Source organism: Ambystoma mexicanum, chromosome 1q (assembly GCF_040938575.1).
Source record: "Ambystoma mexicanum isolate Mex_15411 chromosome 1q, UKY_AmexF1_1, whole genome shotgun sequence".
NCBI lineage: Eukaryota > Metazoa > Chordata > Amphibia > Caudata > Ambystomatidae > Ambystoma > Ambystoma mexicanum.
This window is the reverse complement of record NC_090922.1, coordinates 1318441791-1318465846: the sequence shown is the minus strand read 5'-3', so window position 1 is coordinate 1318465846 and position 24056 is coordinate 1318441791. Positions and strand designations below refer to the sequence as shown.

At 47.8% G+C, this 24056-nt stretch overlaps 1 protein-coding gene across 1 annotated transcript in view; it reads left to right on the top strand.

Moving 5' to 3' along the window:
• Positions 1-24056, top strand: part of LOC138546981 (sterol carrier protein 2-like) — a 1126877-nt gene that overhangs the window by 265520 nt on the left and 837301 nt on the right. The window contains exon 4 of the mRNA XM_069642178.1: positions 1159-1290. Coding sequence (XP_069498279.1) covers positions 1159-1290 — 132 coding nt within the window. The remainder of the gene's footprint in view (positions 1-1158; positions 1291-24056) is intronic.

Genomic DNA, 24056 nt, shown 5'->3' with positions numbered 1-24056 from the left:
CAAATTGTATTAATGGGACCCCTTGCAGTGGCCCCAACAGTTGCGGATCATCCGTTAGACCAGGCTGGCATCAAAGTCCTCAAGTCCACAACCACAGGGGGCCCACAGGTTCCAACTAATGTTAAGTGCCAATGGGGACTTGGGCGGCACCCAACCTGTCACAACACAATCTTCAAATCAGTGGGCCAGATGCAGCTCAGGCAGCCCATGGCCCAACCAGCAGGGCAAGCACACTCTCAACGGGGCCACCTTTCATCAATCCCGTTTACCAGCAGTCTGGGGCCTCAGTTCCCCTCCGGCTCCTCACACGATATAACAGGGCCCTCCGAGCCCTGCAGCAACCCGGGCAGGCAAGTAGGGCTTTATGTCCTCCCTGGGGTCTCCTCCTCGCAGTCGTTCGGCAGACAGCTGCTGGCAGCTGGCCTCCTCCTTGCTTGAGTCCGCTCCGCAGGCCTCCTCCTCTGCCCGTAGATCAAGTCTTGTGTCAGCCCGGGATGCAACTTCTATGTGCAACGCCAGTCTCACACGCACCACGCTGAGGGCTCACCAGCCTCCTGCTCTTCACTTCGGTTTCCCTGCAAGCCGGCAGCCGGACAGAAACTGCACCGTTGTACCTGGAGTCCGCTTCAGTGGTTCTTCAACAGTTTAATGGCCAAAAAGACAGGATGTTTGCTTTACGGATATCGCTGGGCACGGAGCTCTGCAATCAGGCGTCCATATACAGTGCTGCTCAGCAGCACTCCCGGGTTTAGCCATATTTCTGACCCACATATCATGGTCCACACTTTCCCATACCACCACTCTGTGTCCATTCAAAGGTTGTTGGCCCTCTGCACAGATTTCTTCCCTGCTTCTGATCATGGGTTGTTTACCCTACATTTTCTTTGTTTAATATGCTCCTGGAAACCTCCTTTCTCTCTCTGGCACAGGTGGAGGGCAGTGGTGAATTTGAAAAAAATAAAATGGATTATGTGCTCTGAATGGTTGCCTGGTTGATCGTGATACGTGAGCAAAATCAGTCAGATTTTTTAATATCTGTCAACTTGGTTTTGGATCAGTGTGATGTAGATTGAGGAGTTCATTATATCACAGTTATACATTTCTCATTTGTGTTATTGAAATGCTATCATATTTTAAACAACGTTTTTCCATTGAAAGGGGATTCAACCTGTGGCCAGCGTGCATTGTACCACAGCCTGGGAACAACTGGAATTCCTATTATTAACCTCAACAACAACTGCTCGACGGGATCAACTGCCTTGTTCATGACCAGGCAACTCATTGCAGGAGGTAAGGCACTAAACAACGGTAATGGTTTTAGATCTGTTAATTAAATATAATGTTTATCGGCTTCCGAAAGGCTAGAAGTGGGTGAACAGTGAAGCCGCTAGATGGGCCATAAAGACCTCCAACAGCATACACATGGTCCTTTTGAAACAATGGCCCAGGCTACTTTAAGAAAATGACACCCTGTACAAACCTCAGTGTAGTCACCACACCACGGAATCTGCCACAGGAAGCAGGTCCCACATTTTTGAATTCTCAAGCCATAACCAAGAGCACAGGTAAATCACCAGCTTTTATGTTCAGGCAAGTCTTCAAGGCTGTCGGAGGCGGGGGAGGGGAGGTCATATGATTTAGTCACCATGCAATGTAAGTTAATGGGCACTACACTTGTACTAGCGCAACTCTGTCTGCCTTCGGCATTAGGGTACTGCCTGCATTTATTTCCCTTCTAATCTACCCACTACCACCAATCCCCAGATATAAATTGGGGCCTGGACTTCGATTCTCAAAACCGCTAGACCACTACCTCAGCCATAGGCTCTCAGCCTCAACCATGAGGGCATTCTTTTGACTCTGAAACAACTCCCCTTTGTGCTTCTCAACATACTTAGTCAACTTCGAACATAATCCCCTCACACGTATAGAGCTGCTAACATATTGTATCTCCGTAAACGTAACCAATTACGTTGATATGGATGCAAGGTAACCTGTTTGGCGTTCCACAAAATGTCTGTAATAAACGAAGCACTGTTGTAAAGTTCTTACTTTACCTTTACCTGATTTTCTGCAGCAATAAGTGATGACAAAGGCACTTAAGTGGGTTTAAGGCAGTGGTCTTCAAACCTTTTTGACCTGGCCCCCCCTGAGCAAAATGTGGGCAGGCCGGAACCCCCTCAAATTGCCAAATGGACAGTAAGACCAAATGGCTATGAAATATCATACGCCAGCGCCGCACCCTGCTCCCAGTATAGTCCCTGGGTTCCCCCACCTCCTCCCATCACAGTCTCTGGACTCCCTCATCCAACTCCCACCACTGTCCCATGGCTCCCCTCCATCCTGCTCCTAGCAAAGTCCCTGTGCTCCCCCCAACCTGCTCCCAGCACAGTCCTAGGGCCAGCAGCGGCTGGTGAATTTTTTAAGTGGAGGGGTATAAATGTTTCTCTCAGATATGCCATTGCAACAGAGCATAGTGAGGGAGCCTGAACCAAAGGGGTTGGAAAGTTCTCCCCCCAGGATTTTATTTAAAATACAGGGTTAAAATACTACATTTTAGAGCAGACTTTTTTAATGAACCCTGTTTACCACACTTACCTTCCATCTCTAAAGCTTATTTCTAGAACAAGTCTTATCACGTGAGGCAGTAGAAGGAAAGAAGAAGCAACATGTGTACAAATCTCTTTGTAGGTGTCAGGGTGAATGTTTCCTTATTTAGGCTCACTTGTTAATGGACCTGCCATGACGGTACTCTTTCAGTATCTGAAAACTCACCGTTGGACTATCAAGCACATAGCATTAGCCACGTCACTACCATTTCAATACCGAAAGGGTACCTTCACTGTAGGGCTAATACAAATGTGTTTCCTGTGTCAGGCACACTTGTCTCATTCTTGCAATGACTGACATAGTTGATTATTTTAGTGATGTGCCCTGTCCTGAGTGAGGTGTTTTTTTTCACACCATGCCCTCAGCCATCATCACTATTATTTATTGCAGCGGTGACAGTACTCTCTCATTTGATGGCACTTCTTTTAGTAATATTGCACTGGTCACCTTGCAGTAGTTGTTATATATAAGTTGCACTTGTGTCAGTCCTACTGAGGATTACCTTTCCGTATTACAGTGGCAGTGTCCTGTGTGAGGTGTGCTTGCGTCATTCTTGCACTGAAGGACGCATTTCAATATTTTAATACATGTGGTTTGTCCTGGTTGAGGTGTTTGTTTTAATCCTGCAGTGTGAGTCGCCTTTTAGTATTGAAGTGCTGATGTCTATTCCTGTGTGATGTAGGTTTGTTTCAATCCTTCAGTGATGGTCGCTATTCAGTATTTTATTGTTCATGCCATGTTCTGGCTGAGGTGCCTGTGGGACACTTTTACTTATGCCCTCTCCGGTATTGAGGTGCACTTGTTTTAGTCTTGCATCCATTGCCATCTTTCAGTTTTGCAATGCTGGTGTCCTCTGTGAGCTCAACAGATTGTAGTCATGTAGTTGGTGTCACCATCAAGCATTGCAGTGTATTTTGTATTTGTATTTTATATAGCGCTTTTAGCCAAAGCGCTTCACAGAGAACAAACAGCAGTACATAGAAATAGCAGTAGAAACATGATGTTCAGAGTCGACCGGTTACAATCAAACAGGTAATTGACGTAGGTACGTTTTTAAGGAAGAGCGAAAGAGAGGATAGGTGGTAATAGAGCGGAGAGATAAAGGAAGAAGATTCCAGTGATAAGGGGAAAAAGTTGGAAAGAACAAAAACAAGATTGCACACAGGGGCGCAGGGAACGTTGAGTCGAAAAAGATTAGCAGAACGAAGAGGCAGAGGAAGGGAATACAATGAGAGAAGAGAGGCAAGATAGACAGGGGCAAGACCATCACGGTAAGAAAGCAGACAAAGAGATCGAATAGAGAAATGATACATTGATTTGAGAGGGGCAAGATATGAGGAGGGAAGACCAAAGAATAAGCGTGAAAAGTAAGGAAAGGGTGAATCTTATGTATGTTGTAAAGATGAAACCGACAGGCACGTAGGTGAGAGAGATATGGTGGGTAAAGGACAGATCAGAGTCAAAATAGAGGCTAAGGTTGCAGGCCTTAGGGGAGAAGGAAAGATCAGAGGGAAGAAAGGAGATAGCAGGAGGAGGAAAAGGGGGTGGAAGAGTATGTGCGGGAAAGAAAAGGACTTGGGTCTTGCCAGGGTTTAGAGTAAGAAAGTGGGAAGTCATCCATGATTTAATGGCAGTGATGCAGGATGAAAGAGTGAGATGAATATCAGATGAGAAGAAAGAAAAGGAAAGAAAGAGCTGAGTGTCGTCAGCATAGAAGTGGTGAGATACACCGAAAGATGTAATAATAGGAGCAAGAAAAGAAGATGGTGATGGTGTCCTGTCTGGTACAAATCAAACTTGTTTCAGTCCGCCCAGTGGAGATGTCCACTCTGGTTTGAGTTGAAATCATTTGTCTTCAGCAAAAGCCACCTGATGAATAGTGGTGTGCCTGAGCATATTTCCTCTTTGAAATCTCTGTTGGAGAAATTAAAGTTGCACCTAATTGTGATCAACAGTGCTCCCCGATTTCCAATCCAAAACACCCTACTAAACCAACTGTGCACATATGACACCTAGAGAGCAAGTGCCCTGTGCTATGAAATTAATGCTTTGCACCGTATGGCTCCTTATAAAACACCTATGTGAAAAACAATATTATGAAGTGGCTGCTGGCGACATCAAGGTACAATATAAAACTCACAAATATTTGAACTGATTGAATAATTTCATAAATGTCTCTCTTCCCTTTACAATGCACTAACATGCAGTCTTTACAAACCTAAGCTTACATGATTATACAAGTAGTGATAAAGCCCGCAGTTTTGTTTTTTGTGTGGAAAGGAGATAGGTATATGTCCATGAGATGGCGACAGCTGGCAAATTGTGTGAGTACCTGAGAATATGAATGGCAGTGGTTGGCAAACTATCTAATAGCTATAAAAGAGCCAACAGTGGCTTTGCCAAAGCTTGTTTTGTTTGCCATTTTCTGTGACAAAAATAATTATCAAAGCAGAATTCACAATGTTTTAAACCTTTGAATAGCCCGAGAATAAAAATAAAAAAACAGAACCCAGAAAGCAGGAAGCCCTAAATATGTTTGATCAATCGCTTCTTTTTATGGTGCTCCTCAAATCGTCTGCATTTCAAATATCGCACTTAATGTCATGGTTTAACAGAACATGCAAGATACAATGCTCAATAGTGCGTAGAGCTACAATAATGTATGTTGTGCCCATTATACTGTATGCTAAATCTGGTTTTCTGCATGCAATAAATATTGTGTGTAATGGTACCATTTACTTGCATTACGTCTATCATTAAACTACATTTCTTTCTGTCTAGAAATCTTGTGTAATGATAGCCATATGCAAGTAAATGGTACCAATACACACGATATTCATTGCTTGCTGAAGACGCGCTTTGTTTTTTAGTCTAGACATTTTTTGTTTTTTTACATTCAGACTCTGAGTGTGTGACCCCCTGGACATGAGTTTGCAGCCCCCCAGGGTGTTGCGCCCCACAGTTTGAATACTGCTGGGTTTAAAAAAAAATATATGTTATTGGCATGTCTTATATAACAAACAGCAATTTCCCTTGCCCCACCCCATCAAATCTTGTCCCACCAACCCCCCACCCCCCCCAAAAGTCTTAGCATGGTACATAGTGAGTGAGTGAGCACATAGGAGAGGTGAGCTGTTCCATGCTTGGACTGCCACTATAAAGCCACTCAGCCGCTTTAGGCTCGATTTTATATTCTCTTATTTTCACTCTTTTTAATTGGTTAATGATTGGTGTCTGTGTGCCTTGCATTATTTACTGTACCTCACCTGTCAATTACAGTTTTTCTGTATTATTTCTTACGAGCTATGATAGGGGCGCAGTCCTCTTTCTAGCTCTAACACACAAGATATTTGCCTCGCTTTCAAGCCGAGTCCGACCCTAAAGTGTCAGATCAACCGCCCTCGGCTTGAGAGGTGAGGCTGTTCCATGCTTGGATGGCCACTATAAAGCCACTCAGCTGCTTTAGGCTCGATTTTATATGCTCTTATTTTCACTGTTTTTAATTGGTTAATGATTGGTGTCTAAGTGTGCCTTGCATTATTTACTGTACCTCACCTGTCAATTACAGTTTTTCTGTAACATTTCTTTCGAAGGGATTGTGTCCTCCGACGTATTCCTTATCTTTGATAATACGTTTCCAGCTTGCTGGCCTCGGAGTTTTTTTTTTGTTGAGTGCGCTGCATGTCGACGTCCGCCGAGTCGATGTCCTTCGGCGGCCACCGTATCGGCGCCGACGTCACCATGCCCATAAATAGCCACGCTCTGTGTCCGTTGCTCAGTTCCATTTTTCCGCGCTTCGTGGGGCCTCGGAACGTCGTTGCTCAGTTCAGTCAGGAAAACTAACTATTTCGGCTCGAATATACCTTAAAGTTCTCGATGGCTTCTTCATCAGAACCGACGACGCCGCGATCCGGCTTAAAGAAATGTCGAGACTGCGGTAAAAAAATGTCAATAACGGATCCACACAGGATCTGCTTATGGTGCTTGGGATCCGAGCACCATTGTTCGGAGTGTGAGGACTGCATGTCCATGACGGCGACCTTGAAGGAGCGCAAGGGGAAGCTCGAGAGAGGTAAATCAGCCAAAACCTCCTCGAAAGTTTTGTCGGCTGAGTCGAGGCATTCGTCTCGTCGCCGTCGAAAATATTCCCATTCTAGATCTCGAAGCAGCTCCCACCATTCGTCGAGATCAAAACACTCAAAAAAGAGACGTCGACGGTCCCATTCCTCGTCGTCTTCTGTGTCCCCAGAAAGGGTCTCCTGTCCCACTAAACACAGTTCTCAAGCTGAGTGGAGGAATTCAGAAAGAAAATGTTAAGCGTCTTCGAGAACGCGGCCTCGACCCCCTCGAAGACAGCTGAGGGTGATACCAGGGTGAAAAACGCAAAAAATCAAAATGCCGCGAGTTGCAGCACCGGGCGAAACATTCCACCTAAGAGCCCCATGAGCCAACTGGTAAGAAGGCACCATCTTCGACGCCGTCGTCAGAGATTCCTTCGACGCACGGATCGGCGCCATCAACGCCGTTGTCGAAGGGTTCCTCGACGCATCGGTCGATCGACTCGACGCCATCGTCGACGCCGATGAAAGAGAGGACCAAGGCCCCTCCACAGCCAACAGTGTTTTCAAGGGCCTCCGGCACGACGCCGAGACCGTCGTCGATGCCCTCGAGTAGGATCCCGATCCTCTCGAGTTCTTCGAGACCCCTTCCAGTTTTTCGCCGCTGTTTTCGGCGCTTTCGAAGCCTGTTACATCGGCGTCGAAGACATCGAAGTTTTCTCGTCCAATAACAACGAGTTTGGCTCCTTCTGCCTTAGAGATGGGTTTACTCCATTTCAGAGGTCAGAGTACCCTGGACTTTCTTCAATTTATGAAGAGGGGGAAGATTCTGACCAGGAAACATTTGGGTTACAGAGGACCACAATGCCTATTTCAGAGGATTTCACCTCTGAACAAAGAAGACTGAAGGACCTACAGGAGTCACTACATGAGGCAAGTGGGCTGGACACTTCCCCAGAAGTGGAATTTGTTAAGCCAGGCCCAGGGGAACATGCCGAAACACCCTATAGAACCCTGATGGCAAGAATTATTGAATTTATGGGTTGGTCTGCGCCTTCACCTGTTTTTCAACAGGATGACCTAACAGATATTTTAGACAAAGGCCCACAGGAGGACCCAGTGGTCCCCTTCCATGCAGCCTTACAAAGGAAAATTGCATCTAATTGGGAAACTCCCGAAGTTATCCCTGCTGTCAATAAAAGATTGTCAACCAAGTATAGGGTAGCGGCTGCTGACCCTGAATACTTATCAAAACACCCGACTCCAGAGAGCCTGGTGGTTCAAGCGGCAACTTCATCTAGCAGTAGGACCGCTTACCCTACTGTCCCACAGGATAGAGATGACAAGAGGTACGACTCTATTGCGAAGAAAGTTTTCTCTGCCTGTAGTATGGCGTTGAAGTCCATCAACGCCACCTGTACGCTCGCCAGGTTCAGTCACACACTATGGGAGTGTGCTTCATCAGCGGCTGACTGCATACCCAAAGGAGAGGAAAAGGAAGCCTTCCTTAACATTATTAAAGATGGCAAGGATGTCATGTGCGAATCACTTCAAACTGGCATCAATTCCGCTGACATTATCAGCAGGGCCATGGCGGCAAGTACAACAATCCGCAGGCATGCGTGGTTGCGAAAGTCGGGCTTTGCTCCAGATGTGCAGGCCAGACTTTTGAATCTGCCCTTTGACGGCTCTTCATTATTCGGGAAAAAGGCTGATGACAGTCTGGAAAAGTTACAGACTTCTAAAGCAGCAGCAAAATCTTTAGGAGCTGCTATGCGCCAACCTTCTTTTCGCCCCTCAGGAACCTCTGGAAGAGGAAAGTCCTTTCGCGATTATTCCGCATTCGGGAAAGTCAGAGGACAGCCAGCTCAAAGAGGCCAAAGGAGATCCACCCGAGGTGGATGGGTCAAAAGTACTAAGACCGCAGCAGCAGCAGGTGCCTCTTTACCCTCGGCATCTGCATCCGCCGCCCCCAAACCACTCTGAGGCCTTTCCACACAATACACCTGTAGGGGGCAGGTTAACTCACCATCTGACGGAATGGCAGGCTATAACGTCAGATGCTTGGGCATTGGAAACAGTTGCCCAAGGTTACTGCCTACCCTTTCTACACATTCCTCAGAGTCATCCACCGGGGAACAGCTCTCTAAAAGTTCCAGATCCGCTCCTCTTGCAGGAAATTATAGACCTGCTAGAGAAAGGTGCCATAGAACCGGTACCTGTAGCGGACAGGAACAAGGGCTGGTACACCCCCTACTTTCTCATACCAAAGAAGGACGGAGGACTGAGACCCATCCTGGACTTACGAGAATTGAACAAGTTCCTCAGGAAGGACAAGTTCAAGATGGTAACTCTCTCTCAGATCCTTCAGACCCTCCAGCTCCAGGACTGGCTGGTATCTCTGGACCTTCAGGATGCTTATTTCCATGTGCCAATCCATCTCAAACACAGGAAATACCTGAGGTTCGCAATTGGCGACTCTTATTATCAATTTCGAGTTCTGCCATTTGGGCTGACCTCCGCCCGAGGGTCTTCACCAAGCTGATGTCGGTAGTGGCGGCGAGTCTAAGGAGGGAAGGGATCCACGTTTACCCCTACCTGGACGATTGGCTGATCAGGGCTGTATCTTCGGAACAGGCCCAGACCCAGCTAGATTATGTCTGCCACTTCCTTCACAGACTGGGCTTCGCCCTCAATTTAAAGAAGTCACAGATGATACCATCACAGAGACTCTAGTTCATTGGAGCGGTCCTGGACACTTCCCTGGGAAAAGCCTCGCCACCAGAGGTGAGGGCTCAAGATATTCTACAGATGGTCACCAAGTTTCAAAATGCCCAACGTCTCCCAGCCTTCGACTTTTTGAGGTTGCTAGGCCTCATGGCATCCTACATCTTCCTTGTGCCAGAGGCTCGCCTGAGAATGAGATCTCTTCAGTGGGCACTGAGAAGTCAGTGGTCGCAATTCTCAGGGAGAATGACAGATCTCCTCTAGATTCCGGACAAGGTACCCCGCGACCTTCAATGGTGGGCCTATCCAGAGAACATCTTGAAAGGAGAACTGTTTTGGCAACCATGGCCGGAGATAACAGTAGTCACAGACGCCTCACTCACGGGGTGGGGGGCCCATGCCAACGACTTGACCATCAGCGGTCGTTGGTCTCCATCGGAGTCCAGACTACACATCAACCTATTAGAGCTGAGAGCAATCAGACTAGCGCTGAAAGCTTTCCGGCCATCAGTACAGGGGAGGAATGTCCGGATAATGACGGACAACACGGTGGCCATGCACTACCTCAACAAAAGAGGAGGCCTAGGATCACTGCCACTGTGCAGAGAGGCGATGCAGCTCTGGTTTTGGGCAATCCAAGAAGGAATCTCTCTATCGGCTGTCCACCTAGCCGGAGAGAAGAACTTGACAGCGGACGCTCTGAGCAGGCAGAGCACAGTCTCCCACGAGTGGGAGCTAACTCAGGAAGTCCTTCAAGAGATCTTCACCCTTTGGGGAACCCCTCAGGTGGATTTGTTCGTCACAAGCACCAACAAGAAGTGCGATCTGTTCTGTTCAAGGGAATTTCCTCTGAGAGGAGCTCTAGGAGATGCGTTCGTAGTGGACTGGGAGTTTCCACTCCTTTACGCATTCCCTCCAGTCCCTGTTATTCCTCAAATGATCAGGAGGTTGAGAAGATTCCGGAAGACCATGATCCTAATTGCCCCGGATTGGGCCAGGAGAACGTGGTACCCGGACCTTCTAGATATGTCCATCTGTCCTCCAATCCGTCTTCCACTCAAAGAGAATCTTCTCTCGCAGAAGGGAGGTCAGGTTCTCCATCCAGACACCAGAACCCTCAACCTTCACGCTTGGCTTCTGAAAGGTTAAGGTACAAGGATTGGGATCTCCCTGATGACGTCATGGAGGTGTTGCTTTCGGCCAGAAGACCGGCAACAAAGTCTTTATACCGCTGCCGTTGGAACAAATTTTGCAGCTGGTGTAGGGAAGAGAATATCGACCCTTTTTCATGTGGTACACCAACAGTGTTATCGTTTCTACTCTACTTGGCAAACTCAGGCCTTCAAGTGGGCACTGTAAAAGGATATCTCGCAGCGCTTTCTATCTTCAAGCGCACTGCGGAGGAACCATCGTATTTCAAACTTCCTCTAGTGTTACAATTTCTCAAGGGACTAACTAATGTTTACCCTCCAAAACCATTCCAGGTTCCCTTATGGGACTTAAATTTAGTCTTAAACTTCTTAATGGGCACTCCATTCGAACCACTTCATTCTTGCGCGCTGAGATTTCTCACGCTTAAAACTGTCCTATTGGTAGCACTAACATCTGCTAGGAGAGTGAGCGAGCTACAAGCTCTCTCCTGTAAACCCCCACATACAATCTTCCACAAGGACAAAGTTGACCTACAGGTGAAGCCTAATTTCATCCCAAAGGTGGTTTCTGAATTTCATATTACTCAGAAAATTACCTTACCTTCGTTCTACCCCCTCCCCATCCGGGGAAAGAGGAGGAAAGGCTACATAGGCTGGACCCTAGGCGAGCTCTCAGCCTTTACATCAGCAGAATGGCTAGGATCAGGCAAGCAGACCAACTGTTTGTAGGATACTCCGGTCACAAGTTGGGACTACCCATAACAAAACAAACCATCTCCAGGTGGATTATTTTGGCCATCCTGGAATGTTATAGACTAGCAGGGAAAGAGCCACCCCAAAGTCTCAGGGCTCATTCAACCAGGGGTATCGCAGCCTCTTCGGCTCTCCAAAGAGGGGTACCGGTCCGGGACATATGTGCGGCTGCCACATGGTCCTCCGCACATACATTCACAAAATTTTACAATCTGGATTCCTCCACTGCTCAAGAGACCAGATTTGGCAAGGCCGTATTACATTCGGTCCATCCCTAAAGGGATACATAACACTCTCACTCCCACCTCCAATTGCATGCCACTGCTATGGGAGTCTATCAAAGATAAGGAATACGTCGGAGGACACAATCCCTTCGAAGAACAAGTTACTTCTTACCTGGTAACGTTCTTTCGACGGGATGCTCCTCCGACGTATTCCTTATCGCCCCTCCCAACCATCCCCGCAGTGATAACTTCCCTTGTGGTTGCAGCTTACGCTCCTTCAAGGTCAATAACCAATTCAGGCATGACTTTTCTTATGCTACAAAATGGAACTGAGCGACGGACGCAGTGCGTGGCTATTTATGGGCATGGTGACGTTGGCGCCGATACGGTGGCCGTCAAAGGACATCGACTCGGCGGACGTCGATGCGCAGCGCCCTCTACAGAAAACATTTCCGAGGCCAGCAAGCTGGAAACGTATCATCAAAGATAAGGAATACGTCGGAGGAACATCCCGTCGAATGAACGTTACCAGGTAAGAAGTAACTTGTCCTTACGAGCTATGATAGTGGCGCAGTCCTCTTTCTAGCTGTAACACACAGGGTTGTTGCCTCGCTTACAAGCCGAGTCTGACAGTAATGTGTCAGATCGACCGCCCGCGCAGCATACGAGCGCTGGGGGCGCGCCGTCAGCGAGCCGAAGGCACGCTTAAGACAAGCCCGTCTATGCCATTCCGTGCCCGGGACGTGCAGGGCGTGCACTACACTAGGGGCTCTCTGCTATCCCTTGCACCGTTAGGCACCATATTGCCAGCTGGATGGAGGGCTACATCCCCTCACGTCTGCTCCGCTTCTGGCAGTGCAGTGCTGGTGGAGAAGCCCCCCGGACCACCGACCCTACTTTCTTCTATTAAACGCATGCTCCCTGCCTGCTCACTCGGGTGAAATATATGACCTTTTGATGAGCAGGCAGCCATCGCGACTGTGCCTCACTGAGACTTGGCTCTTACCTAGCTCCTCACCAGCGCTGGTCCAGACCAGTCCAGCAGAATACTGCATTATTCACCTCGATTGCCACCCACCCACAATATGGGGATGGGGTTGCAGTTATATTTCGTGCTGAATATGAAGTCACACAACTGTCCTGTTCTCACAAACTTAATATGGAAGCACTCCTCTTTAGATGTGCTATCTCGCCCACATGTCTGTGCCACTTTTTCCTCATTTACCGTCCTCATGGTCCCTCTGGAGGATTTGGGGAACCCTTTTTAGATCTCCTTGTCCGACATGCATATGCGTTATACTAACCTTATAGTGTTTGGAGAGCTCAATCTGCGTTTTAACGCCCTTAGACCTGCTGACACAAATTCTTTGTTCAATAGCATATCTGACCTTGAACCATATCAATTAGTCTAAGGTCCCACACATAAATTGGGAAACACTCTCGATTTGATTTTCTCGAAAGAATCCATACTCAGTTTTACTGCCATTGAACCAGTAGTCTGGTGTGAACACTTTTTTTTTAACAACTTTCTTTATTTGGTTACAGCGTTATGTGTGCATTACATGAGTCATGGTGACTCCCTTTACAGTTAATATGCATGCAGCTTGCCCTTTACCCACTCCCACTGGTCCCACCTCCGCCATCCCTTTAGTCTGTGGTGCCCCGATGAGTAAGAGACCCATCAGGGCTTTGAGGGCCCAGAAAGTTCGATACCAGGCGGTTTTGAAATGTTAGCGCAGGGAAACGGGAGCGGTAGTCCAGTACTGGAGCCCAGCAGTCGGTGAAGCAGTGGAGAGCCCCTTCCTTCGCCGCTGTGACCTTCTCCACCACCAGGATCTCCCAAACTTTTATCCACCAGAAGGCCAGCAGCGGACCCTCCCGAGCTTTCCACTTCCGCGCCACTGTAATTTTGGCTGCTAGCAGTAGGTGTGTGAGCAGTTTGGCAGAACGGCCCGTTCTGGGATAGCAGTCTGGGCTCGATATCCCAAGCAGGACGACCTCCGGATCCATCAGCAATTTGCTCTGGGTGATGTCTTCCACGATCTGCAGGACTTCCCTCCAAAAGGTCTGTACTGTTGGGCATCCCCACCACATGTGGAAAAAGGATCCTGGAGGAGTCGGTACAGTTTGGTAATCTGACCTCAGCCTGTGCTTTCTTCTGTTGCCAGCTCAAGAGGGTGGATGTCCCGGGTAGCTCCCAGACGGACCGCGGGCTGCGAGATCCAGTGGCGGAGCGGGATATATGCAAATCTCTCTTCTTCTGTTAGCTGAAAGCAGGCTTTGCAATCCTCAAAGCTAAGTGGGATGTTGGCTTCGTAGAGTTGAGAGAGGGTTTGAAGACCTCCTTTGGTCCATCGGTGGAACCGAGCCGCCTCCATTCCTGGCCTGAAGTCAGGGTTCCAGATGACCGGGGAGAGCGGGCTCGGGTCCCTGGGCATCTTCCTCCTCCGACGGGCCCATGCCCAGGCCTTAAGAGTCGCTTTGGTGGCTGATAGCATCTGCGGTCCCTGGCTCCGGTGTGGTCCCAGGATATGTAGCAGGGAGTGTAGTTGTGGCTGACATCTGGATTGCTCTATGCAGGGCCATTTTGGGGGGGCCTCCGGGTTCACCCAGGCTGCTGCGCTCGCTAATTGGGCTGCCAGGAAATAGTTCATCAGGTTGGGGAGTCCGAAGCCGCCCCATTTTGCAGCCCCCGTCATGACCCTCATAGGTATCCTGGCTCTGCGTTTTCTCTACACGAATTTCACTAGCTTCCTCTGTAGTTGTTCCAAGGCCTGTTTTGGGGGTGGGACCGGAAGAGCGGAGCACAGGTACAGCAGTCTAGGGAGTAGGTTCATTTTACACGCTGTGACCCGTCCCAATAGCGAGATCTCTTGGTTGTCCTTCCAATTCCTTGAGCAGCGGGGGAAAGCTGGCATTGTAGAGCTGTTTCAGATCTGCTGTGAGGCGTACTCCCAGGTAGGCTGTTGAGGAGGAGCTCCATGCTAGCGGGCAAAGTGCCTGGAGGTTGGCTACGGGGGGAGCGCTCAGGTTGACACTCAGTGCCTCTGATTTGGAGTAGTTCACCTGGAATCCAGCCACTCCTTCGAACGCCTCTAGCTCAGTTAGGGTTGCGGGCAAGGATGATTGACAGTTGGTGATGGTGATCGGCACATCGTCGGCATATAGGGAGATTTTGAATTGTTTGCCGTTTATTTCTAGCCCAGTGATGTTCTCGTTAGCTTGTGTCCTTTGGGCGAAGGGCTCCATGACCATAGCAAAGATCAGTGGGGAGAGCAGACAGCCTTGTCTCGTCCCGCACGAGAGCCGGATCGGGGGTGAGGTCTTCTGATTTAGGCGGAGTGATGTCTTTGGGGCTTTGTAATTTGCTAGCACCATTTTCTGGAATATCGGGCCAATCCAGAATGCCTCCATGGTGAGGCGCATGAAGTTCCAGTCCACCCTGCCGAATGCTTTGGTGGCGTCCAAAGTCAAGACCGCCATGCCCTGACATTCTTGGGTCGCGATTTTGATGAGATTGAGCGCTCGGCGGATGTTGTCCGTGGTGCTTCTCCCTCTGATAAATCCTGCCTGGTCCTGGTCTATGATAGTTGGGAGGATTTGCACCAACCTGTTAGCTAGTACCTTTGAGTATGTATTAGCGCCCACATTGAGCAGAGATGTCGGCCTATACGAAGAGCACTCCTTTGGGTCCTTGCCGGGTTTCAATAGCAGGATTGTGGTGGACTCTTGCATAGAGGGCGCGATAGTGCCCGAGTTCCGGAAAGAGTTAAATAGCTCTGTCATTGGGTGTAGCAGCATGGGGTGAAAGAGTTTGTAAAACTTTGGTGGGAAGCCGTCTGGGCCTGGGGCCCTGGGTTTCAGATTTTTGAGTACTTCCTCCACCTCTTCGGATGTAATTGGGGCTTCCAGGGCAGCTCTATTCGCTTCTGAGATGTGTGGGACCCGAGAGCTATATATTGTTCCTGGAGGGTCCGTGGGTGGGGGGCCGCGGTCAGGGTGTTGGTTAGATGGGTTGCCGCCACCCGTAGTTTCGCCCCTTTTCCGTATAAGGTTCTACCTTTCGGGTCCCTCAATGCGGTGATGTAGTTCCGTCAGCCGATTTTGGCGAGTTTGTTCACCAGGTATTTATTGGCTTTATTGCCATTCGCATAATAGCTTTGTTTGGTCCGGATCAGGGTCTGGGCTGTGTCCTCGGCGTAGTGGGCTTCCAGCTTTGTGCGAGCCAGTCTGACCATCTTGGCGGCCCTGGGCGACCACTTCTTTTTTAGGGCTGCATCTGCTTCCCTCATGCCCTTCTCCAGTTGGTTTCTGTTCATGGTTCGCCTCCTCGTACGGGCAGCATGTGGAGCTGCCCGTAGAGATCCCCCTTGACCGCCATAAACGTGCCGTCTGGGCTGCGCAGGGTCTCCTTTTCTTTAAAGGGTATACCTTTTGCTAGCAAAATCGCTGTGCCACCTTTCTTGCTGGGGCCAGCGGCCAGGTATTGTGTTGGGTATGCTCGAGATCGTAGCCTGGTGAAGTCCTCCGCCACGAGGTGTGTCTACTGGAGGTACCCCACGAGGCCTGAAGGTCCTGTAGGCGATGGAGGATGGACTTACGTTTTGTGGGAGCATTCAGGCCCCCGACGTTTATTGAGATGTAGAAGAGTTTGGTGTGTGCCGGTGGGGAGGCCAGCGGGACGTCACTAGGATTCAGGTGAGTGGTGGGTGATCCTGCGCTCAGGGAGGTCCCCCAGGGGACCGATGGCGGCATGGTTCAGCTGAAACCTAGCTTTAACTTTCTCCAATTTAGGGCCAACCGGGCCCTGGTAACCACAGGGGCTGGGGACGGACCCAGCCCAACGAAAGGAAAGAAACGAACAAAGAGTAAAAAGAGTAACCAAACTGGCCCTGACAGGCCTCGGGCCGAAGTGACTGTCCATCCACTCGGCTGGGGCATTGTGTGGAACGCCCGGGTGCCAAGAGTGCAGGTTCCGGCATGGAGAACTCAAGGTTAGTTACTGGTCGTGTGCAGCAGGAGTTTTCCCTCCCCTTAGAACTTTCATCCAGCGGCTATGCTGGGGCTTTGGTGTTGAGCTGCGTGGTTTGTCTTTCGGGGAGGTAGATGTGTCTTCCTCGGGTGTCGAGGGCTCGCACCCCATAATGCTGCCTGCCACCTCCAGGGCATGGATTACCCTAGTTTGGCCCTCCAGAGTGAACTGCAGCGAGGCCGGGTAGAGACAACGATATTTGATTTTCTGCTCCTGCAGAAAGGTCGTTAGAGGTCGAAGGGCTCTCCGCCGTTGGACTGTGGGGGCAGCCAGGTCCTGGAAAAGCTGTATAGCGGCTCCCTGGTATGTCAGGTTGCCTTACGAACGGCTTGCTGTCATGATCTCCTGCTTCGTCGAGAAAAAGTGGACTCTGGTGATCACTTCAGGGTTGGCCTCCGATGGGGACTTCCTGCGGCCTCACAGTCTGAGTGCGGTCGAGTAGCAGAAGTGACTTATCGCAATCCGGGAGGAGAGTCTGGAAGAGGTCTCCGATGTAGGCAGGGCTTGGTCCGGGACCGAGGTGGGGACCCCTTTGATACAGCCTTGGTGTGTCTCATCCGCTCCCATAGCCTTAATTGCTACTCCTATGCTGACGACATCCAGATTCTGATCCGGCTAAACCATGATCGAATTGAGGTGTCATCATGCCGTCAGAGTTGCCTGGCGGCCGTTGGTGAGTGGATGGACCACAATTGGCTCAAACTGAACGGGGACAAGATGGAGGTCCTGGTGGTTGGGTGCCCCCCTGATCCCTCATTCTGGCTTTTCCGCTTTCTGGCCCTCCACTTTTGGTCCTCTCCCTATCCCGGTTGGTAAGGTGAAAAATGTGGGGGTCATCCTCTCTGCCTCCCTCTCTATGGTGAACAAAGTCACAGCCGTCTGCCAGGCAGGCCACTATTAACTCAAGGTCCTGAAGAGGGTCCTCCCCATGATCCCGGATCTTCTCTGCCCTCCGGTGGTTGCGGCTTTCGTTCTATCTCGCCTAGATTACTGCAACTCGCTGTATTTGACCCAGCCGATTGGCCTTATACAGCGGTTGCAGCGTCTACACAAGTTAGCAGCCCGGCTGGAAACTGGCACCCCTTATGGAGCCCATATTACCCCGGTGCTACGCTCCCTTCACTGGCTGCTCGTCAGCCAGCGCATCATCTTTAAGGCCCTTTGCATAGTTCACTGTGCCTTTCATTCTCAAGGTGCCGAATTTCTTCAATCTAAATTCTCTCGATATCGACCTGGGTGCCCTCTGTGGTCTTCTACTGCAGATCTTCTTACAGTACCCAGATTCCGGCATAGTAGGATAGGTGGCTGTGCCTTTTCCATCGCTGCGGCCAACCTATGGAATGGACTACCACTCATTATTAGGAAATTATCGAATCACCTGGCATTTAGGAAAGCACTCAAAACTGCGCTCTTCTAGGTATGTTCCTTTCTACCTTGATATCTGGCTTCAGTTCTCCCTCTCTAGCGCCATGATGCCTTCGGGCGACTGTGCGCTTAAGAAATTAACCTAACATAATATAGCCAAATCTCACAATAGTCAATGAATGCCAAGAATTTGAAGATGTTGCGGGCAGTATCGTATATTATAGTCACTTTGTAGAAAAGCAAGAACCTCAGCCTAATCATATGAGAATTTTTTCTGATCCCCCTGAATATTGTATGTAATCCATTCACGTGCAACAATATTCCATACTCTCTGTATCCATTCAGCAAACTGCAGAGAGTCCTTTGATTTCCATTTTCAGGCTATTCCCACTAATGCCACCAGTTGTAATATCACATACATTTTACGTTTCTGTTTGGAAGATTTCTTCATTTTTGACTCAAGTATCAACAACAAAATAGATTTAAGGGAACTTGGTTACAATTTGCCAAATATTTGCACCATTGTGTCCTCCATTTCGGCCCAATATCCCTTCAATTTCGGACATCTCCACCAAACATGCCCACAATCCCCAATCAAGCCGCATTGCCTCCAACATTGCGACGAGATAGTTGATTTCATTTTATGTAAACGCACCAGCGTATAATGCCGTTGGACAAGCAGCTTGTACCAAAATTCCCTGGTACGTTTTAGAATATCAATCCATAGCCCCTCCCATTCAGCTTGGGATATATGTTCCCCCAAAGTCAACTGCCAACGAGATCTATATATTGGAGCAATTGCCTGAGGGGCCTCCGCCATAATTTCATATAAATTTGAAATCAGTGCCTTGTTTCCCGGATTGGAGCAAACACATTTTTCTAAAGTTGTAAGATCTCTGGTTGCCGCCTTTTTGTTCGGAGGGGCCAAAATCCAGTGGCGAACCTGGAAATACTGAAAGCACTCTGATTTGCTTAATCCCAATTGCTTTTTTCCATTGAATGAAAGATTTAGGGTCGACGCCTTGAAAAATATCTCGCATTTTTACACAGCCTGCCCGTTGCCATTTGCTAAATGTCTGTGGGTCTAGGCCAGGAGAAAAATGAGTGTTATAAAATAATGGCGTGAAAGCTGAGGGGAATTATGTAAATTTTTATTTTTTAGCTTCTAAATCCCACGTTTCTTCAGCTAAACTTGTGATCTTGCTCTCATCGATATTTTGGGGCTGGTCCCTTTGTGGAACCCATAATTTGTCTCCCAACTGTGGTCCTCGATTTGCCCGATCCATTTGCACCCACCTCTTCTCCGATTCCTTGCCTCACTAATCTGTTACAATTCCGAGCTGTATGGCTGGATACAATGTTATCATATTCGGTAGGCCTAACCTACCTTTATCTGTGGGAGTAGTTAAGAGTTTGTAAGCGATCCTCAGGGATTTATTATTCAGACAAATGTTTTATCAATCTCTGTACCTTTTAAAAGAAATGGACCGGAAAGCGGCAGATAGAAGGGCTTGGAATGGATATAACCGTCTGGGGAGAGTAACCATTTTTATTGTATTAATACGACCCAGCCAAGAAATTGTCAAGGGACACTATTTACTTAATTGACCCGCTATCTCTTTCAGCAACGGAGGGTAATTAGCTCCGTACATCCCTGACAAATCCGGGGTTACCATAAAGCCTAGCACCTTAATACTATCCTGAGCCCAGCGAAATTGTGATAGTTTTCAAAGCAACTGTTCTTCTTGCAAAGAGAGCGAAAGGTGTAGTATTCCTGATTTAGCATGGTTGATTTTTAAACCTACTACTGAACCATAATGCTGTAGTTCTCGTTCCATTGAATTCAATGTTCTAGCCGGATCTATTATAAACAGAACAATGCACTAAGAGCAGCTCTCAATATACCAAAAAGGGAACACATCTCGCAAGCCAGAAAGGCAGCACACTGGTTACCTGTCAAAGAGCGCATTAACTTATAAATTCTTACCACCGCACATAAATGCATCAATCTGTCAGCTCCCTCATACTTGTCTGATACATTATCCAGATCACACTCCACCAGTCCTACTAGACAATGTCACACAAACCAACTAAGGGTCCCGCACATCAAACGAGCTAGAGCAGGTGGAATAAGTTTCCCCTACATTGCCCCTCAGCTATGGAATGCACTACCCAGCACGCTCAGAGCAGAAACCTCTATCTCTGCCTACCGCAAAAAACTAAAAACCACATTGTTTAACTAACACTCTAGTTGTCTACTCTCTTTTCCTCCTCTCCTGCAACTGCAATTCTCCTCTTGTAACTAAGTAATGACTTCACTGTATGTACAATAAGTCATTTCCAACTTCTGTAACAAGCGCCACGATAACCCTCCGGGCTGTCTGTGCGCTAAACAAATGTGAATAAATAAATAAATAAATCATCAGCTGCATAGGGCATAATTTTATGCGCCACTCCGCCATAGCTTATTCCTACTATATAGTGACTTTGGCATACCTTGGCTAAAACGGCTCCAAACAAATAGCTTATTGCAAGGCCAACATTGGGCATCCCTGTTTAGTCCCTCTTTGAAGAATGATATATAGAGAGAGATGACCATTGATCTGCGAGCAGGCCATCGGATTCATATAATTTGCTTTTATTTTCCCAATAAAGTTAGGGCCGAAGCCCATCTTCACTAGCGTTTGAAAAAATAACCCCCACTCAACCCGGTCAAAATCCTTTTCGGCATCTAGGGGAAGAGTATGACCACCGGAGTCCCCTTTTTCGTTACTTTTTCCAGGATGTGACAAACTCTTCTAATATTATCGCAGGTTTGCCTATACTTTATAAAACCTGATTGATCTGTATGTATAATTGCAGGGAGAAGAATTTCGAGCTCATTAGCCAAAATTTTAGAATATGTTTTTGCATCGATATTTATAAGGACTATGGGACCAGAGGAGCCACATCTAGTAGGGTCTTTCCCTGATTTTGGAAAAAGAACAATTGTGGAAGAGATATGACCTGATTTGACAAATGAGTTAAACAAATTGACTAATATCGAGGTCAAAACCCTCTGATAAGTTTTATAGAATTGAGCGGTGAAGCCATCCAGGCCAGGAGCTTTATTCGGGGAAGAGAATTATTATGTCCCTTTCTAAGCTTTCCCGATCAACCAAGCTAGTTTGGGGGAGGTCAATCTCTTGTAGGTATGCAGACTGCTCTCCCTGATCTGGGAATTCTGAACAATATAGGTCAGAGTACAAAACATGAAACTGCAAGACAATATTAGATGATTCCGTGACTAATTCCCCAGAGGGGGTTTCGATGGATTGAATAATTTGAGTGGCCACTTTTTGCCACATTTGTCTAACTAGTAATCGATCTGCCCTATTGGCTTTAACATAATATTTTTGTTTGAGGTATAATAAGAACTTTTCTGCTTTTCTTGTACGAAGTAGATTTAATTTGCCTGCCACTGTTCTATATAATCTTTGGATTGAGGGACTTTTATTTGATTCCATTTTCCCCATTATTAATTTTAACTCTGACTCATGTTCCATCTCCAAAGCTATTTTCTGTTTGTTCGTATAGGCAGCCTCTGCTATGATGGCTCCACGAAGGGTCGCTTCAAACACATCCCACGTTACATTTGCAGAAGTGTCTGACTGCAGTTTCAACAAAAAAAACTCTAACTTTTTGCCTTCTATTTTCTTTTCTACTATTGTGTCACCCAGAAGCTCTGCAGGGAACCTCCAGGCCCAAACCCTCCGGAACGCTCCAGCTAATTGCAAGTCTATGAGAAGAGGCGCATGATCTGAGAAATATCTCCAAGCAAGAATTGTGTGTGACCAACCCCAGAAGCGGCTTTGTAACCCAAATATAATCAATGCAAGAAAAGGTCCTATGGACATGTGAATAAAAAGTATATCCCCTGTCCTGTCTGTGAATCGAAGGGCAGACATCTACCAGTGTTAAGCTTGCACATTTTTGTTTTAAGGACTTAGCTGGCGTTAATTGTGGGGAATAGGATGCCATACAGCGGTCACGAAGTGGGTCCTACGCTACATTTAAATCCTCCTTTAAGATTTTATTTCCCCCTCGCTGAAGGCTTCCAATAATGAGATGGACGATTTGAGAAAACTGTCCTGACCAGTGTTGGATAGGTATATGGAGGACATTGTCGCATTCATGGGACCTATGCTCATCAAAACGAAAACATATCGCCCCTCATTATGTACCTTCGAACGAACCACCTTAATATGTGAAACAGATTTTATCGCTATCAACGCTCCAGCTACCTTTCTCTCTGCATTTGTCTGTGTCACCACTGAGTAACGTGGCAGGCGAAGATTAATTTTATCAGCGAGGCGAATATGAGTCTATTGGAGCACCACAAATCCGGTTGGTAATTCCCCAAGAGTGCCTCTAGCTTCCTGCGTTTTGCTGGGGCATTTAAGCCCCGAATGTTAAGCGTTAAACACTTGAATATTGCTTTTTAAAATGAAAATATGAACACAATACCTGTGGGAGAGCAATAACATCAGACATTTTTTTTTTTGATATAACATTTTAATGGTTTTATAGACAACAAATCCTCACAAACATTCACAGTTTCATAGCTTGCCAGTATTATATTTACATTGGTATTCCATATTCCTTAGGTGAGGGTACTTTCCACCACGCCATCAAAACAGACCGAGCGTCATACACATGTCAATTCCCCTCTTCCCATTTACCCTAGATTTTCGTTGCCTTGTCAGGGAATCCCTGTGCTGTATATATTCGGCATTTCATGGCCATTCACATGTCCACATCTGCAACCCATTGTGCAAATTGAGGGTGTTCATGGGATCCCCATTGCTGAGCTATTTAATTAGCCTGATCGTTATGGACAAAAACAGTTTTTCATATCGGTTGACAAGATCTTCTTCTCCAATGCCCAACAACAGTGCCTTTGGGTCCATTAGTACCTCTCTTCCCAACACCCTTGCCAATTTATTACCGCATTTTTGCCAGAAGTTCCAGATTTGAAGACATTCACACGGAATGTGGAAAAAAGTACTCTCCCCTTCCTGACAGCGCAAACATTGTGGGCTGGAGGCTTGGTTCTGTCTGTATAATGCATCCCTGGGGTAATACACTTGATGCAAGAATTTAAGCTGTACCAAACGGACTTAAGAAGTGAATGCTATCTCACGCGGGCTCTTCAATGCCACCTCCCAGTCCTTCAGCTCAATAGCGCCCACATCTGCCTCCCAATGCGCCTGGAGACGGGATAGTTCCGGTGTTGCAAAAGCAGTTGTAGCATTGTAGGGTGTGGCGGTGACCCTGGCGGGTATGTGTTCCGGGAGGATGTTTCGCTCTAGTGGGGTGTATTGTGGCATGTCTGAGAGCGAGTGTTGATGTCTCTGCAGTGCGTGGGTGAGTTGTAAGTAGTGATATTGTTCCGTGCTCCGGAGTCCGGACTTGTGTCGAAGTCCTCAAAGGGAATAATCTTTCCATCCATGAGCATGTCCCCCACCATCATGATCAGTGACTCTGCACATTCTGGCCAGATCGGTAGTTTATCTACTTCGGTGAGGTTATTATTATTTTTCCATAAGAGCTGTACTGGGGTCACTGTTTTGTCCCACCGATGTGTTTGTGTGCATCCCTCCACGTTATTGTAGTGTGTGTTGACATCGTCTGTGGGGGAGATCTGGCTAAGGGTTGGTAGAGACTCACCAATGGTGACATATCTTGTAATCCCAACAACTCTGCTCTGATGTGCGGCAGTTCTCAGTTGCCATGGAGCATATCATTAACAACCATCAACTGCCTCGCCCAGTAGTACGACTGAAAATGTGGCAGGCCTATCCCCCCTTCCCAGACTAAGCACTGTAATGTGCAGAGGGAGAGTCACGGGCATCCCCCTCCCCATAGAAGATTTCTAAGGATACCCTCAATCCTGCGGAATTCCGAGTCAGGGATCCATAAAGGGGCATTCTGCAAGATGTATAAAAAGCGGGGTACCGGCAGCAATTTAAAGCGGGCTGCCCTACCCAGTAGTGTCAGTGGGAGTAGTGCCCAGTGTCGGACATCAGGAGAGAGCCGTTCAATTATCGAGTATAGTTTATGGTGAAAGGGGCCCCTAGGGGTCCCTCGTGCTATG